The 18,036-nt window shown below is 42.3% G+C and overlaps 2 protein-coding genes across 8 annotated transcripts in view; both read left to right on the top strand.

The window, feature by feature from the left end:
* The window catches only part of NLK (nemo like kinase), a 64,409-nt gene extending 52,514 nt beyond the window's left edge, over positions 1-11,895 (top strand). For 3 of the 5 annotated variants that reach the window (XM_074845634.1, XM_074845632.1, XM_074845633.1), the window contains exons 8-12: positions 446-547; positions 5,933-6,019; positions 7,759-7,957; positions 9,564-9,657; positions 10,180-11,895. In XM_074845634.1, the coding sequence (XP_074701735.1) occupies positions 446-547; positions 5,933-6,019; positions 7,759-7,957; positions 9,564-9,657; positions 10,180-10,234 (537 nt within the window). In that variant the 3' untranslated portion in view covers positions 10,235-11,895. Of the gene's footprint in view, positions 1-445; positions 548-5,932; positions 6,020-7,758; positions 7,958-9,563; positions 9,664-10,179 lie in introns of those variants that run through there. The other 2 variants (XM_074845635.1, XM_074845636.1) reach the window with 2 other exon arrangements.
* Positions 11,896-14,245: 2,350 nt separating this feature from the next.
* TMEM97 (transmembrane protein 97) lies at positions 14,246-17,992 on the top strand. Of its 3 annotated transcripts, none has more exons than XM_074845645.1 (3): positions 14,246-14,597; positions 15,670-15,814; positions 16,332-17,992. In XM_074845645.1, the coding sequence occupies exons 1-3, from the start codon at positions 14,478-14,480 to the stop codon at positions 16,580-16,582; spliced, it is 516 nt and encodes a 171-aa protein (XP_074701746.1). In that variant the 5' UTR covers positions 14,246-14,477; the 3' UTR covers positions 16,583-17,992. The 3 variants fall into 3 exon arrangements, with proteins under 3 accessions (XP_074701746.1, XP_074701745.1, XP_074701744.1); XM_074845644.1 differs by having other exon boundaries at positions 14,435-14,597; positions 15,509-15,814; XM_074845643.1 differs by lacking the exon at positions 14,246-14,597 and having other exon boundaries at positions 14,666-15,814.
* The last annotated feature ends 44 nt before the right edge of the window (positions 17,993-18,036 follow it).

An 18,036-nucleotide genomic window follows, 5' to 3' on the forward strand; every position in this document is an offset into this window, starting at 1 on the left:
CCTGTTGATGGCAAAATATTTTGTGTTAAGTAGTAGTTGACCTGTTTCAGGGGGTAATTTTCTGTGGTGTATTGGTATGCAATGCCGACAGACAGTTGAGAATATTTGGGTTTTAGAATGAGTAACACACCATTAACAATTTTCTTAATGATGTAAAATTGGCTTTTAAATTGCAATAAAATTTTTTACTAAACCTATCAACAAAAAAAGCTCCCAGACTTGAAAATCAGCTTCTGTTAGGGCTTTTTCAGTGAAATGACAGATGTTTGTATTTGCTATCCAGTAAATGTATATGTTAATATTTGTAATTTACTATCTGTAAAATAGTGCTTTTGAACTGATTCATACCTTAAACGTAATTTATGTTAGCCTAAGAATCTGCTGTCATAACGAAATATATTATTATATGTCTAAGATCTCAAATTTGTATGTTCTATACCTACAGTTGGATTTGATCACAGACCTGTTGGGAACACCGTCGCTGGAAGCGATGAGGACGGCTTGTGAAGGCGCCAAGGCACATATACTCAGGGGTCCTCATAAACAGGTACCGCTGGAGGTCACTGGCCTTTTTTACACTTGGTCAAGACAGTCCTTCAGTCCGCCCCTGTGAGTGAGGATTTCCTCTGTGCAGGATGCTGCATCATCGCAGGGTTTCACATCTTGATTAAGTTCTCACGGCGTGTTTGTTCATAAATACTTTGTTTGGATATTTAATCTCACAGTTGTCTCTGCCTGTAAACCGGGTGAAGTTTACCAAAGAAAGGTGGTTGTGGTGTTGCAGTGACGTGGGTTAACGGTGTAGTTATTCAAACTACTATTGAGACAAGGTGGTTTCTCTCTAGTAAAGTGCACTTCTGTCTTGTATGTATTGTTTGACTTGATGCAGGTCAAAGTCTCCTTTTCTGAAGCGACAGTTTTGGTAGCTATTTTGAGTGAAGATGTTAGAATTAAGTGATAGTATTGCCAAAAGACATAAATTAAAATTGACAGTATAGTTTAGAAAGCCCGGAGGGTCTCCTGTACTGTCAGGATCTAGAGTGTTAGAAGTGGGAATCACCCATTATCCAGGTCCGTAAAGAGAACAGTGAGGCAACTCATCACCAAAGGGTCCCCTCACACAGCTGTGCAGTCCCCTCAGCTGTCCGTGAAAGGCTGAACAAGGTATTGGAAATGGAGATACAACATTGTACATAACTGAAGTAAAAGTGAACTAAAAAAACCCCACCACACCAGAGAAAAAAGGCAGGATGATGTCATTATGCTGGTTGGACAATAAAAGGAGCAAATGAAATGTACTGTTACTAGATACAAAGAAATGCTTATGCGGGAATCCGTAGTACAGTAATGAAGTAGTATGTCCATCCAATATGGTCATTTTAATGATTGCTAGATAGTAAAAATTAACAAAATTAATAACCTGTACATATTAATACATCAGATCTTTCCAGTAGTTAAGTTTGCATCTTTATTTTCTGCATGTTGAAGTAATTTCTCAAATGTCTACTCACCACAATAGTAGTTACCATAGAAATGAGCATTAAATATATATTCTGCTATATTATTTTAACATGTGGGAGTTCTGCCTCCTTGGCACTTTCGATTCACTACATCAAGTTGTCTCTATTCCATTTCATGACAGGTTTTTTTCTTTTAACATTAATAATACGAGGATTTCCTTAAGACTTTCTCTACCAATTTTAAAACAAATCAAGTCTATTTTTTTGCTATCACATGGTAGAAGAGTTGTAACTTTTAAGCACGTAATCCTGCACTTTCAAGGTTTGAGGTGTTAAAAAAAAGGTTTTATAGGGATTGGAGAAATATATCCACTATACTTCATATATAAAAATATGTAACAGTATGCAAATACATCCAGATACTTTATAGAACACATCGGTCTTAAATCCTGATAATTTGATAATCACTTGACATTTCCAAAGTGCAGTAGTTGTGCTCTTGGTAGTAGTAAGCAAGAACTCTGGAGTTTGTTATCCTTATTCAGTTTGTTAAACCATGACGTTGTATCAAGAACTGAAATGGGTACAAGAATGTCTTCCAATTTTCTAATCCCAGTGCTAAAGCTATTCTTGTACAGGCCTCTGAAACTGTGTCTCTGGACCCATTAAATAATAGGAATACTAAAAAGCAAGCGAGGTGAAATGGTATCATAGATTCACAGACTGGTTTGGGTCAGAAGGGACCTTAAAGCTCATCCAGTGCCACCCCCCGCCCCACGCAGGGCCACCTTCCACTAGCCCAGGTTGCCCAAAGCCCCGTCCAACCTGGCCTTGAACCCTTCCAGGGAGGGGGCAGCCACAGCTTCTCTGGGCAACCTGTGCCAGGGCCTCACCCCCCTCACAGGGAAGAATTTCTGCCTTAGATCTCATCTCAATCTCCCCTCTGTCAGTTTAGAACCATCACCCCTTGTCCTATCCCTGCGCCTCTGATCCAGAGTCCCTCCCCCCTTTCCTGTAGCCCCTTTCAGTCCTGGGAGGCCGCTCTAAGGTCTCCCCGGAGCCTTCTCTTCTCCAGCTGAACACCCCAACTCCCCCCCGAGCATCTTTGTGGCCTCCTTTGGCCCTGCTCGAGCAGGTCCGTGTCCTTCTGATGTTGGTGCCCCCAGAGCTGGACCCAGCACTGCAGGGGGGGTCTCACAGAGCGGAGCAGAGGGGGAGAATCCCCCCCTCGCCCTGCTGCCCACACTGCTCTAGGTGCAGCCCAGCACACGGGTGGCTTTCTGGGCTGCCAGTGCACGTTGCTGGCTCACAGGCAGTTTTCCACCCACCAACCCCCCCAAGTCCTTCTCCTTGGGGCTGCTCTCCATCCCCTCCTCGCCCAGCCTGTGTTTGTGCTGGAGATTGCCCCGACCCATGGGCAGGACCTTGCCCTTGGCCTTGTTGAACTCCATGAGGTTTGCATGTCCATTCACTCGGGATGGCATCCTTCCTGCACCACACAGCTTGGTGCTGTCACCATATCAAATGTTTCCTATATGGATTTAACATCCTATAGCCACTAAGTCATAGGAAATAAATTATAAGCACTTAGTTCTGTGTCTGTTAAGGAAAGCAGCATTCGGCTTTCATGGAGTGCCACAGAAGCTGAACAGTCTCTGGAGTTGGTGTGCTCATTTGCAACTTGGAAAAAGGGGCTACAGTGCATCTAGATGATTTCTTCAGTGATAGTTCTGTTTTCAACTTCGAGCACACTTGATGTTTGAATGCAAATTCATGGCTTTTCATCTTTGAAAATGGATATATTGCCAGTTATAAATAGCTAAATGTTACCAGTTTCTTAACTAGATTAATAGGGAGAGAAAACCAAGTTAGGAACTGGTGATTACTTTGTCACACAAACTATTTTTAATCAATGTAGGTGAGCATAGTAGGAGTTAAAGGGTAAAGCATTTTGCTGCTTTATGTAAAAATAGATTAATGCGTGAAGTTTCTGATCAAAAAAACCCCCACCCCACTGTGTGTTGGCATAATGAAGATTTACATACTATGGAGACTTCTTTGGCAATTCTGTATTTAAAAATTTTACTTCAAAGTAGATTTAAGTGAATTGATAAAGTTGCTGAACTGGCAGCCCTGGGCAGAGCGTCTCCTCCCGTGTTCCCAGCGTGCGGTGCGGAGTCGTTTGGGCTGCAGCAGCCGAGTGTGCTGACCCGCTCCTGAAAGCAGCGTGTGCTGGAGCTCATCCCCTCCCTGCTGTGCTCCTTGTGCTCTCTGGTGCGGGACAGAGGTCGCTGTGATGCACCTTCCTTGCTAAAAGACCTGACTGTTGATTCCATGATAATCAGATCTTACAGTAATGCAGTTTTTACCAATTTCTTCTGCCCTTGCTAGTACTCTTGTCAGGAGTGTTTCTGATCTCTAGCTGTGGACTGGATTGCAGTTTGCCGAGGAAAAGCTGTCCCCAGAAGCTGTGTATAACCAGGTGCTCTTGGAATGGCAGACAAGGGGCATAACTGTACCAAAAAAAAGTGCATCCTTTGTATTGGATGCCACAGCATCCATAAGTAAGGAATGGAATCATATTTTTCTGCCCCAGTATATGGATGAAACCTACTTAATCACAGTGCTTGGATGACAGCGCTTTTTTGTGTGGATGGTACTTATTAATTAGAAAAATCATATGAAGTTACCAAATATTACAGCTTTATATTCTATAGACTGTACTTAGAAACTGAGGCTGAGAAGTGCTTAGCGCTGTACTTGGTAATTCAGGGTTAACTTAGAATGATGTTGCTGTGGAGGTGTAATTTTTATGTATGCTGACAAATTTACAGTACGTAAATAACTTGTATTCATTTGCTTTGCTAAACAGGTAGCGGCAACAGATGCCTGCCAAATATTAGCACTGCATACCCCTTAAAGGTCTGTGCAGCATTAATGCAGTTCTGGGAAGCCTGTGGATCCGTGCAGAGTTTGTCAGTGAATATTGTCCCATAAATATGCTAGCTAGCTTTCAATTGATTTGTTGTATTTTAGGCAGAATGTTTTAGTCATTTCTGTCAGCCAGCTAGTATATTCTTCCCACATCTCAATAGCAATTAATCGCACACACTAACGAAGCGCTCTAAAATTCTTCCTGCCCTAATGGCTCTTCCCAACACCTGCATTCATTAACCAGTAGGAATGCTGTTGGAATTTTCCTGGGAAGAATACAAAGGTGTGTGTGGCTGCGCATGTATGGGATGGTTTATTTCATTTAAAAAAAAAAAAAAATTTTAGGAGTATTGGAGTTAGAAGTAACCCACTCAGTAGTAGGAATTTTCTTCGCAGCAGTGCCTGGTCTAATATCTATGGGGTTCTTTTTTACTTTGGTTGGGTTTTTAGTTTCTTTTTTCAATAGGCTTGTAGTTCTGTTTTCTTCCAAGTGTGAAAATTGAGACTTCGTTTTCCCCCATCTTACTCTTTCCCTCCCTCTTTGCTTTAAGGAGGAACTGTTTACTTGTTTGGCAACACTTTATTTTGCAGGCTGACTGCAGAGCACTCTACTGCCATTCTTTAACCTCATAGGAATAGTGTCAATTAAGCAGGAAAATATTTTACTTGATTTTGGAAACTGACATTATGGCTTTAAAAAAAAATAATCTTTGAAGCTCATTCCGGAGTCAAAGGAGACTTTAAAATCTGTCTTTAAAGTCCATCTTTACTAGGGCATTTGTACCACAAGGATTTTTCACTCTCCTCTACAGCTGCAAACTTTCCGAATGGGCAGGCTGTTGTGCTTGTGAGTGTGAGCAAACGAGGAAATACAGGAGGAAAATGATCTGCAGAGCTGTTTTTTCCGGGGCTAACCAGAGCAAGAATCGCGCTGCTACCGCCAGCTTCTGGGTTGTTCCAGCTTTTTTTAACCATGCAGTTTGTGCCCCGAGTACGGCACTGTAAAACAAGGGGGAGTTCACTGAACCCCCTTCCCCCCTCCCCCAGACCTTCAAACCTTGGTAGTTGGCCTATTTATCTCTGTAAAATGCTGTGTGCCTGAAGGTCATTTTAATTGTGCTAGATGTCACTGTCAGTTAGATATGGATCGCCTGGGTAAGGAAAAGCAAAATAATCCATAATTTGGCAGTGATTGAGATCAGAAAAATGAAATACTGGAAATGATGTGGTTAATCAAACCCCTGAGCAGCTACAGCTTCAAGTGGTGTCTATATAGAAAAATAAATAAATACAATACAGGTTTGTCCAGGGATTACGTCGGAACTAAGGAAAAAAAAAAATCAATTGGATCTCTGCTACAACTGCTGAGTTTTGTAATAGCGATCATTGTCTCGTTGGAAAGCGTTAGGTGGTGCATGTCCTTTCTAACAAGAAGTTTGTCCTTGGTAACCGTAAAATAACACGCGCTGTAAGAGCGGTTTCTTGCTGATGGATCTGACAGGACTGTCTGTGCTCTTCTTCCTCCTGTTTCCCTACAGCCATCCCTTCCTGTCCTATATACACTTTCCAGTCAAGCTACACATGAAGCAGTTCATCTCCTTTGCAGAATGTTGGTCTTTGATCCAGTAAGTATGATTTAAAATTATTTCCAATTCTTTTTGTTCTAACGGTTTTTGTTGTCTGCTACTTCAGTGAATATTTATGCAAAGGACTGCTTTAACTGCTTTTCTTCTGCGTTGCTTTTCAGTACTTCTGGGTTTGTAAAAGACCTAAAAGTACCATCTTACAATTGGTCAATTAATTTCCCCCTGGAATGGGGGTTTTGCATTTAAAATCTAGTGGTCTTTTGAAGAAAGCTACGACAGAGTGAGAAAGATGAGGGTGTTCATGAATCATGCTATCTTTTCCTAGCTAGGTGTAGGTAGCAGAACATCAGATACTCTGAGGCAGTTCTAATTAGAGACGCGTGGGTGTTCATGGTCTTGCAACACACAAAAAATTCCTTCTGCATCCACACAGTCACATAACAGGATCTTTTTTTCCACTGAGCATCTGTTTTTCTAATAAAAATGTGCTGCTGTGGATTTTGGATTTCATCTCTTGGGCTTACTATAGAAAATTGTCACTAGAAAATCTGATACCTGAATCAATGATCCTAATTATTTCATTCTTACAGAAAACCCCCTATCATTTCAAATGAAAAATAGACAGATTGCCTGAACTGCAAGGGACGAAGCTTGTAACTGATGAAGTATTCAGAAGGCAATACCTTTTGATTTTATTTTTTAAAACTTAAGATTGCACACTGAACAAAAACATAAAAATGTTAACTCATAACTTCCACAGAAACTTTAATTTTTTTTCCTTTCTGACTCCCTCAGCACTTAAGATACTATCATTCCCAAATCACACTTAAATAAATGTGGTTTTGGTTTCTTTTTAAAGAACCAGGGCAATCCTTTAGAACGGGTGATTTTAGTTTCATCTAAAAAGTATCCAGGGAATTGGGACACTTGGGTTTTACTTCAAGCTTTGCCACTGCTTTTGCTGCGTAACTCTGAGCACGGAACTTTTGTTCTCTGTGTTTGGGGCTTTTTTATAATTCACCTGTAACAACGGATTTCATTACACCTTGAATTTGCAGCAGGACTTCTGTCTGCAAATCTTTAGAAGCAGGTGGTGTTCTCCTTTTTTGACGGGGTGATGTTGGACACATAGACACTGCGTACTTGGGTAATGCATAAAAAAAGTCTTAGTAAAGTGAAAAGCGACTTTGTAATTGAAACTGTTGCTCTGGCCCCCTTCTTCCCTGCACTTCCTCCGCCACTTGTTTTCTGAAACCTGATGTGTAAAGTATTTCTCAGAACTCCAGATGCCATATCCTGAATTAGTCTGTAATCAGTGGTGCTTCAGTCTGTGTTTTACTTCAAATCTGTACTTAAGGACACATTAAAATGTTTTGCCGGGTACAGACCTACGCAATGCCGTATTTGCTAACATTAAATTCTTTGGCCTTATTTTGATTTATTGTAGCAGTCATAATTTTAAGGTTATCTGGAGAAAGTAATTATTGAAAAATGTATTTCTAAAAATCATATTAGCAGCATTTTCTATTATTAGCTGTGGTACAGAAAGGTCAATGTCATTTTAGCAACGCTGCTTGTTTTTAAGGAAAATCTTCCCCCTAGTGGCAGCGTTTGCAGGTCCAGGATCTGACATGAACTAATCCTTTAACGGGATTAGGGGTTTATAAAACAATTTAGAATTAATTGAGGAGTAAGTATTCTCTAGACTGTTTCAATACCTCTGAAAATATTCTAACTATTTTTTTTCTATTTTCTCTCCTTTAAATGCAATATTTCAGTCCAAAAGAATATCTGCTAAGGATGCCTTAGCTCATCCATATCTTGATGAAGGGCGGTTGCGATACCACACTTGTATGTGTAAATGTTGTTTTTCCACATCTACTGGAAGAGTTTATACTAGTGATTTTGAACCCATCACTAATCCCAAATTTGATGACACTTTTGAAAAGAACCTCAGTTCTGTTCGGCAGGTTAAAGGTGAGTAATGGTTAACCTTTGCCTCTGCATTTGCCCTCCTGCTCCATCCTTTAGTAGTATGTAGTTAGGATGTGCAGTCTGGATGCATACACTAACCCAGGTGGGTTCTTCTTTTGGGTATTTTTAGTAGATACTGGAAATAATTTCTTTTCACTAAAAGAGTTGCTTGTAAATGTTCTAATGTGATATGACATGGTATGCATTAGTTGACACGCAGAAGTCTATTGGTTTCAGACCATATTAGCGTTCTCTGGTGTTAGTGTTCCCCACACAACTCACTCTTCCGTTGAAGGGCTGCACCAGGGGGAAGGGGAAATCCCTACTGTTGCCTTTTCGGGCTGCGGGGTGTTATCTCGGCAGCTGTCTGGCATCACAAGGTAACCCAAGCGGAGTCGTCTCCTGCGGGAGCTGCGCTGCCGGAGCCGCTCTGGGGCGTGACGTGCTGTCATGGGGAAAGGCAGCCCTGGTGTCTGGGAGAGGAAACTGCTGCTGCAGAGTGACACTAGAGATTTGAAGTCGGATTCCGTCATAGCAAACAAGCTATAAAATAGACTTTGTTTCTTTTGAAATCAGATCCAGTCAGGAAAGCAGTCTGTCTGTGAGAGCAGTACAACGTGAGAAATCGTAGCAGGGATTTAGGTTCTGTTTGGTGGCAGCTTGAATAACTCAAGTGGAAGAGGAGGAGAAGAAATGTGTTACTTCAGCAGTTTCTAACAAACAATTGTGTCATTTGAGACAAAAATACTCCATGATGTTGCCATGATAACGTGACTTATTTCAGATAAATCCTAAACTTGTAATTCTGAAATTCACGTGTATAGTTCGTACAAGTTCACGTAACGTTGTTTTCTTTTTATCCTGTTATTTCCATCCCCCTCCTCTCTTTCTGGAGCTGTGCATAGATCTGCTGTCTTCTCTGAAATGTGTTGTTCTAAAGGCTGCCTTTAAAGTTTGCTGACAGCCGTGCAGATTCCAGCCCACTGCCTCTAACGTACCCCCCGGGCGTGTGCAGCTCCGTTCTGGCAGCCGGTGCTGCTGCCTGGGGAGGAGCAGCCCCTTGCCAGGACCTTCCAGGCTCTGTTGTTCTGGGGGTGTGTGTGCATGCACGTGTATGAGAAGATGTTTTGTCTGACAACTGTGCATCAATTTCCTCTTTCCTTGTGAAAATTTACTTTTTTGTTTCGATCATCCTCAAGTGGCAGTTTTCGAGCTTGGTGGTAGTAACTGAATTCCTGAGTCGAACTGGACGGAGCAGTAGAGCTGTGTTCTTGCTATTTGACCAAGTTCAAGTCGAGAATGTCTTGCTTCTTCAAAAAGTTATACCCTAAAATTGGGATTTAATCTATAACAGGTTATCGTCAGCTCCATGTTATAGTGGTGATTAGGGTTTGATTTTCTCTACATTTCAGTGTGCAGATAAGAGTTCTGTGTGAATTTATGCTGTGAGGTATCGCGTCAGATCGGAGTTAGGGAAGTTGGAGTTTGTTCATCCTCACTAAAGTGTATTTTCAGTAAAGGAAGCTGTATGTTCCTCCAGTCTACACTGCATTTACTGAAGCAAAAAGAGTTAATGGTATGGTGTTCTTTGTTTCTCTCCTATGTGCAGAAATAATTCATCAGTTCATTTTGGAACAGCAGAAAGGAAACAGAGTGCCTCTCTGCATCAACCCTCAGTCTGCTGCTTTTAAGAGCTTTATTAGGTAACTGTATGTAATCACATCTGATATTAATTCACATTTATTAGTAGTACAGAATTCACACATCCAAAATGTTTTATGTTTTCAGTTTCTGAGAGTAGGAAAAGCCCATAGATAACTTCGGCAAAAAAACCCCACCCTGTATGGTTCCATTTTAAAAAATATTTTTATGAAATCTTCTAGAATTTAAGTAAAATGTGCAAAAGTTTCAAGCAATATTTTCGCATAAAAGTACAAAAGTTAGACTAAAAGTTAGAATTGAAAGGTTGACGTGATTGTAGAATTGCACTGTAAAAATATTGAAAGGAATGACTGATGAATGAAAAGTTGTTAAGAAAATAAGTAGATAAAGTGTAGTGAAATATTTGTTGTCGGTGGTGTTGTTGGTCTTGGGGTGTTTTGTTTTGGTCTTGATGGGGATTTTTTTGTTTTCCTTGAAACGCTTGCTCACTGGTCGAGCATTAACTTTCTTGTCTATTAGCTATTGCAAATGAACACTGATTTTCTGTATCGCCTGCATTCTAGTTCCACAGTTGCTCAACCCTCTGAGATGCCGCCATCTCCACTGGTTTGGGAATAAAGTGGAAGATAATATACTACTGAAGATGTAATGTAGCTTTCCACTGGAGTCTGGGATTTGCAATTCTGGAGGTTAATCATGCTTGTACTGTAATTTTACTAATGAAGTTTTAAATTAACAACCACTACTTGTACAATATGAATAATATTTAGAAATGTACTAGACTTTTAATCTTGTAAAGTGGTTGTGCTTTTAGAAGAAAATATTTTACCCAGAGTTGCACGTGTTTTATGAATTCTAGTGCAGCTGTGATGGCTCAGCTCAGAACAAACAGAATTGAACCAAATTTGGGGAGGTTTTTCCTTTTTTTTTTTTTTTTTTTTTATTGAAGTGAGATTGTACAAAAAGATAGACATACATTTTGATATTGAGCCATTCCTGAAGATTTTGGGTTTTCTAAAACTAAGGAATACAGAAAACTTGACTGCGACCAATCATGAAGTCACGTCAGATGACAGTGGCCACAGTAAGTGGACACGTCACCTGATGATCAAATCCTATAAATAGCTTCTCACTAGAGCTGTGATGGTGATGTGTGCTGTTCTAAAATCAAATGTTGTGAGTAGAGAGAATGAGTTTGTGACTAGGAGAGACTAAATTTCTGTTTCCTTACCCAGTATAAATATATATATATATTTAATCTATTTTTATTAGAAGTTTTTCTGCTCTTTCTTACATAAAACCCCCCAGCATGCATCTTCTATGTGTGTAAATAATTCCATTTATGGGCTAATTTCAGAGATCCCTGACATCATTGCTGTATAGAGAGAAACTAGCTTGCACATTTTAGGTCTGTGAAATTTTGTGAGAACTTTTTCCTGCACTGGACAGTTGAAAGAAAAAAAAAAAAAAAAAGAAAAGGAAAAAAAAAAAAGCACATAGGGAATTATGTTAATTGTGTTCGTGTCTTTAGGCAAAGCTGTGGAAGTCTTGAAATGTCACAGTAGTAAATAACTTTTATTACTTTTTGGCTAATTCTTTTTCTGTTGGAACACTGAATTCTGTGCATATGTATATATGAACACAAATTGAAGGCCTCTACCTCCTGGAGTATACAACTTGGTTTGTTTACCTCCACATGATTTTTTTTTTTTTTTAAGTTCAGTGTGGAGACTTGAAACTTGAATGTCCCTTCCAACTTTTGTATTTAAAACAGGACTAGAAAATTGAAGACTGTTTTTCACCTGTACAAAGAAATACTAAAGGGTGGTCTTAAAATTTGAGCATTGGTCTGGAGAAAAACCGTGGTGTTTGTTATGGACAATTAACTGTTAAAGTTATTGTAAGTTATCTGTATTTAGCAGAGTATTTTCAACAAGAGTGATCTGAGCTGAAATTGGAGACTATTAGTAAGTTATGTTTGGAAGTTTTAACTTCAATGAAGTAATTATTTGCTGTGAAAGAGACAAACATTGAATAACTGAACAAAGATGGTGCAATATCTTTGTTTTTTGTGAGGCTCCTGAGAATTAAACCAACTGAAGCATTTCAATTCACTTGAATGGGAAACGTCTTTAATTAAAAGAGCCCAAGAAGACACTGGTATGAAAGGTAAAATCTCAGAGGTTGGTCAGTTAATGTGGCACACTTGCTGGTCACTTTGTAAAATGTAGATTTGAAGTACAGTGGTGAAAACATTAAATGTGACATTTGAAAAAGAAGTGGTGTTATCTTTATTTCCTGTCTGATCTCCCACCTTTCTTTAAGAATAAGTTGTTACAATCTCGATTAAGTTCTGTCTAAAAGAATACAAGTAAAAAGAGGTTATAACATCTTGTTTTAGGCATGGTTTTGATTTTTAAACCCACATGCATACACGCACACATATACATATATATATGCATATATGTGCACATATATATGACTTCTTAAACAAAATATTCATTTACTCTTTAAGCTTGATCCTGGAGAAAGGCAAAACTTGCTGATTAAATCAAAACAAGCAATTGACTTGCACTTTATTGGGAGGTTGAAAGACATCCAGCCAAGGATGGATTTTACTTAGTTTGCAAAGTTCGTGTTGCTTTTTTTTCAGCACAAATGCTTTTGTTGTTTTCTATAGTCCTAACGCAAAGAATCCAATGTGCAGTGGTGTGGCAGAATATGACTGAAAATGTTCATGTTTTATGGGTATGACCTTTTTAAAGATCAAACAAATTGAACTATACAGTTCAAGCCTCAGGACCTCACCAGAAATAAACTGAAAAGCCGCCTTAGCGTGTGCTCTCGTCCCAGGGCTGGCGCAGATCCTGTTTGTGACTCATGTATATGCCTCTTCTTCAACCTCTTGAAAGTCTCTGTGCTGTTATGAGCTAAATTTTAACATGTTTTGGAACCGGTGATGGTGGTGTCATTATTGCTTCATGGTTGTCTGTTGCCGAGCTAGTTGCCATGAATTCACTGCCGTTTTTACTTGGTCTGCTTGTTAGATTCTCCTTCAGCGTAAGACTGTGGTACAAGGGGGCAGTTTTCTTGTTGGCTCTTCTCATTCTGACACAGTTTTGCCAGGGTACGAGCATTAACGACACGACTGGCAAACACCACTTTGTGCATCAGTGTGTTTTTTGGAGCTCGTTGCTAGAGGTCCATGGGTTAATCTTGTTCATAAACATAAAAAGAATAAAATGTCTTTTGGACATTTACCTTTCAGGGTGTCTTCATACAAATGTGGGCATTCAACTGTGCAGAATGAGTAACTGCAATTGGCACAAATGTGTAACAAATTGTGTGTGCAAATGTATCGAAAAACCGATTATGGTAATGTTTTCTGTAGCCTCAACTGCATTTTATATGTTTAATGTCAGTCAATTACAATGAAAGTGAGACCTCTTAAGAGCTGTCTTGGACAAAGACAGTTCCATTCCTAAAGCGACCGCACACGTGTATGCGCTCAGAGTGGTCTAAACGTGAGGCCGTCAGGAGAGCTGCTTTCTTTCCCAATGAGGTTAAAATCTGGCTTGTGCTTTTCACAGTTGCATTTGAATCAGTTTTAAACTTTGTTGGTATCAATGTCAAGTTACAGACTGTAATCCTAAATTTTAAGCTCTCTAAATACAGCTTCTGCATCTCCTTCTATTAATTGTGCCTTGACAAGAGTACAGAAGTAGTGAGTGCAAAGAGTGACTTCAGAATTATTCACAAATTGTCAAAGGAACATCCAAGTGTTAGAAGGCCCAATCTCTGTGTGTGCATCTGGAAGGTGGTGCAAAGGAGCTAAAGGCGATCAGCTGGGGAAAAGCAAGTTGCTAAAATCCATTTCCTGATGTGTGGGGAAATACCATTGACTGATTCAAATCAATTAATTTATGAAAGCGATGAAGTGCTTTTCTCCTTCAGCCGATTTGTTAGTGGCGTATTTGGGACTTTACTATTTGACCCGCAGGGAGCGTGTGGACGCTCACCAGACCGAACTGATGGTTTTAATATTTACTGGGTAGCAATTTTTCTAATCATCTTTTTTACCCTTTATTTGTTTTAGTAACGGAGTATCGTGAGATCCTTGAACTGTTTGTTCTTTGTAACTTTTTAAAATTCTTCTGTCAGGTCAAACTTGATAGAAAATTCTGTTCACTGTACTTCTGTAATCCTGCTCAGGTATGGTTACTTTAAAACTGTTTGTGACATTGATAAATGGGGGAAACTGGAATCCCAGCAGATAATTGATATATAATCTGCGTGTACACCTTGGACAACTTCTGTGCTCAATAAAGGATGGAATCAGACCCACCGCATCATCTGGTTATGCTCTTGCTGTGCTGACGGTTTAAGCTCTGCAGGTCCCGCGGAAGGTGTGTCGGGACGAGGAAGGAGAGGGGCTTTGCCGCACCCGACCCCCGTTCAGAGGAGACGTCGCTGCCTCACGGCTGTACCGGGGGAGAAGCGGGTCCCGCCTGGCAGACGCGGTGGTGCCGGAGGAAGGTAACGGTCGGCGGGGCTGTTCCGGGGGCTGCTGGGCTGGGCCAAGACGGGGAGGAATTAGTGAAAAACTACGGACAAACGCGGTACCGGGGGCGGCACCGAACCTCCTCGGGCTGCGAGAGGGCAGCTTGGAGCGGGGAACGGCGGCCCCGCCCGCCCTTCCTTCTCCTCCTCCTCCTCCTCCCCCTCCTCCTCGTCCCCCCTCCCCGCCCCGGGCTCTCGCAGCCGCCCTGCCCCGCCCGGAGGCGGGGGCGTGGCCCCGGCGGCAGCGGGCGGGTCCGGGCCCGGTAGCGGGAGTCCCGGAGGCGGCGGGCGGGGCGCGGCGATGGCGGCGGTTCCGCGGTGGCGGGAGCGGCTCTTCGGCCTCTACTTCCTCTCGCACATCCCCGTCACGCTGCTGGTGGATCTGCCCCTGCTGCTGCCCGACGGCCTCCGCCCGCGGGGCGTGAGTGGGGCTGCGCGGGGCCGGGCGGGGGCCGCGCGGGGCCGGGCGGGGGCTGCGCGGGGCCGGGCCGGGCCTTGGGCCGGGCTTTGGGCCGGGCCGGGCTTTTGGAGAAAAGCGGATTTATGCGGAGTCTCCTACTGGTTTTAACGGCTCCTGGGGCGGTTTTTAGCAAATCCAGGGTGTGGAGACATGAGGGGGGAGGAAAGGACGCGGTAGATTTCCTAGAATGAAAGAGTGCTTTAAAATAATTCCATACTTGCTACCCCCACTTCTGTTTTTAGCCAAGTCATTCATTTGGGAGGGAGAATAAATGCGATTTTTTTTATCAGCACGTTTAGCAGCTGTGACTGGTATTTTTTTTGTTTAAATTTGTAACTAACTCAGCTGCCCGCGGGCCGCTCCGTTCCCTGAGGTGCCACAGGCACAGGGGCACTGAGAGGTGGCCCGAGGGGCTCACTGAGGTGCGGGTGACCATTTCCCCCCGGGGCAGTTTTGCAGGAAAGCAAACCGGGGGGAAGGTGCTGGCACCCCGACACACGCTGCCGTGAGGCTGCGCCCGCCCCCTCCGTCGCTCTGTCCTGGTTTTTGCTCCTACTCCTGCCAAAAACGTAAAAGGGAATTGCTGCTGCAGGAGGAGGCATACCAGCAACCACATTTATTAGTAAAAATCTCTGGTTTGCCGGGTTTTGACTAAAATTATATAAGACAATATTGAATTCGATTAAAATAACAGTTGGGTAGAAGATAATTTAATCGTTGGGGTGAGCTCAGCCACAACTTCCTGTAAGAGCTTTGCAATTAGTGAATTTGATTTTTGCCATTAGAATTGCCTGTAGAATTACTCCCTTATAGAAACCACTTTTAATTAATAGTTAACCAGCAAATCTCAATACATATCTCTCCGTTCAAAGTCCAACTTTAGCCCATGCTGGAATTTACCTTTCTGTCATGGAGGCTAATTGCAGCTCGCCACGCCAGCACTCACATCGCCCGGCCGCCAGACGAGGGGGGCAGGTTTTGCCCTGTTGCCGTTGACGTCCAGTGCATTCATCTGGTTTGTTCTTTTCTGAAGCTGACAGAGCTGTTAGAGTGGTACACCGCCACCTTTAGAGACCCCCTGATGCTCCAGCCCCCGGCGTGGTTTAAGGCGTTCATGTATTGCGAAGCCGTCCTGCAGCTGCCCTTCTTCCCCGTCGCAGTTTACGCCTTCTTGAAAGGTTGGTGTAAACCAAGCGTAAGGACGCGTCCTGCGCGGCACCTCTGCGTCACACTTGCTTTTCGTACAGCAGAGAAAGTTTATTTATCAGTTCTAGATAATTATCAGGACGAACCACGTGGAATGCTCTGCTGGTTTCATGGCAAGCTCTGCCCGAGAAGGCAGCACAGAGTGAGGCCTGTCGGGAACAAAACCCGGGACTACAGGCCCTTGTCAGCCGTTCGTCCATAACCAGCATCACCATTTGACATCTGGCCTGCTCCCGCAGTAGATAAAGCTGTGTGTACTCTTTCTGTTACTTCAAAACTCTCACGATCACACCATCGCTCTAAATTTCCATAAAGGTAGATAATTTTCCTGGGTTGCTACTAGTGTTTATGGTTTTTTCTACTGCGTTTAACGGGACGTATGGCTTGTCCTGGCAGAGATACAGCGGTTCATGTTCTGTTAACTTAAAAGCCACTGAATTCTGCTTGTTTCAGGATTCTGAAACACCGTTTCCCTTTTGCTCTGTACAGGTGGCTGCAGATGGATCAGGACTCCTGCAATTATCTACTCCACCCACGCAGCTACGACTCTGTTTGCCATCCTGGCCCATATCCTGTTCCACGATTTCTCACAGTCGGAGCAGCTGGGCCCTCGGACGCAGCGCGAGCGCCTGACTCTGCTGTCTGTCTACGTGCCGTACCTGCTGATCCCGCTCCTCATTCTTGTCACCATGCTCTACCACCCGCATTACAACCACGTGGAGAAAAGGAAAAGGAAGTAGCCCCCTCCGGAAGCCGTACGCACAACGCTCACGCCGGTTTTGATTCGGACCCTGTGCTGACGTAGTCCTTGGACAAACATCTGTCTCGTGGTGTCGCGAGCGCGTCGGGCTCCTGCAGGAAGAGTTTGATCTGGTGTGAGATCACAGCTCCTTCCATCAGAAAAAGCTCTGGCAGAGGCCTGCGCTGGCGCTTCAGGTGGTTTCTGGTCATGCGCAGGCGAAGGGCCCTCACGGTACATCTGCAACGGGAAAAGGAACTTTCACCACTCGTTTCAGTGTGGATGGAGCGGGGAAGCTACAGCTGGTACTTTTCTTTCAAGTTCCCTTTTTCCAAGATGACCGTTAGGAAACCACTGAAGTAAGAAATTTCTCTTCCAAGAGTGTATTCTGCAAAATCCTCCCTGATCACATACGGATTTGCAAAGCTGTGCTTTTGAAGCATTTCAAATCATATAATTCTTAACCTCCGTGCCCTTTCCTTTAAAATTTCACCTTCCTTTGCTCTGCTTTGATTTTAATTGTAAATGTCTGATCAGTGATAAACGTGCCAAAATCTGGATTTATCAATGCTCAGAGTTAACTTTGCAACGAGGTGTACTTCCTAGAGGATTGTGGAGTACTCCAGGAATTGCAAACAAGGGATTGTAAACTTCTCTCTTCCATCAAATCACTTCTAGCATGGAAATAATTAAACACATTAAACTGCATTTAATCTTCTTAAGGGAATGACTAAAAGGAATTTAAAATGACCATGAGATCGTAGATAGTTCACACAGTAAATTAATGCACAAGTTACAGTAAATAAAACCTACTACAGATAGAAATTCTGGGGTGGTTGGTTGGGGTTTTCTTTTTTTTAAGTTCTCAATCTGATCTGCAAAAATCAAACTTGGAGACTTGTGTACGATTACAGGTCCCCAACAAGGTTTGTCAGTCACTGCCTCTGTATTTCAGGACTTCACTGGTGTAAAATTTAAACCTTCCCCAGGCTTTGAAAAGGCCGACGTTGCCTATTTGGTTGCCTAAAGACAGACATAAAATGCATCTATTTGCACTTCAACACGGGGCTTGATTTTTAGATCACAGGCATTCAGCTTCTGAATGTCCCATTTGCATTTACAGTGTCTCTATAGTCCTGGTGTCTCTGCAGGCTCAGAATGGTTCCTCTCATCAGGTTGCATTGATTATTATTACTAATTATCACTAATAATGCCCATGAAAGAATTAAACTCTGGTATTACTACCTGTAGGGACATACCTCAGGCATAGCTTAAAGTTCTTAATTCTGCCGTACTTCCAGCGTTTTTGTGTGTTGGTAATTGATCTGTTCTGTTAATCATAAATTTCTGGCGTTTTTTTCTAACTCTATCGGAAAAATAATCAGGTCAATACAGATAAAAGTTACTGCTGCTTGTGTGTTGTATCTCTATAAATATGACAAATACTGCATATAG

Source organism: Strix aluco, chromosome 19 (assembly GCF_031877795.1).
Source record: "Strix aluco isolate bStrAlu1 chromosome 19, bStrAlu1.hap1, whole genome shotgun sequence".
NCBI classification, from domain to species: domain Eukaryota; kingdom Metazoa; phylum Chordata; class Aves; order Strigiformes; family Strigidae; genus Strix; species Strix aluco.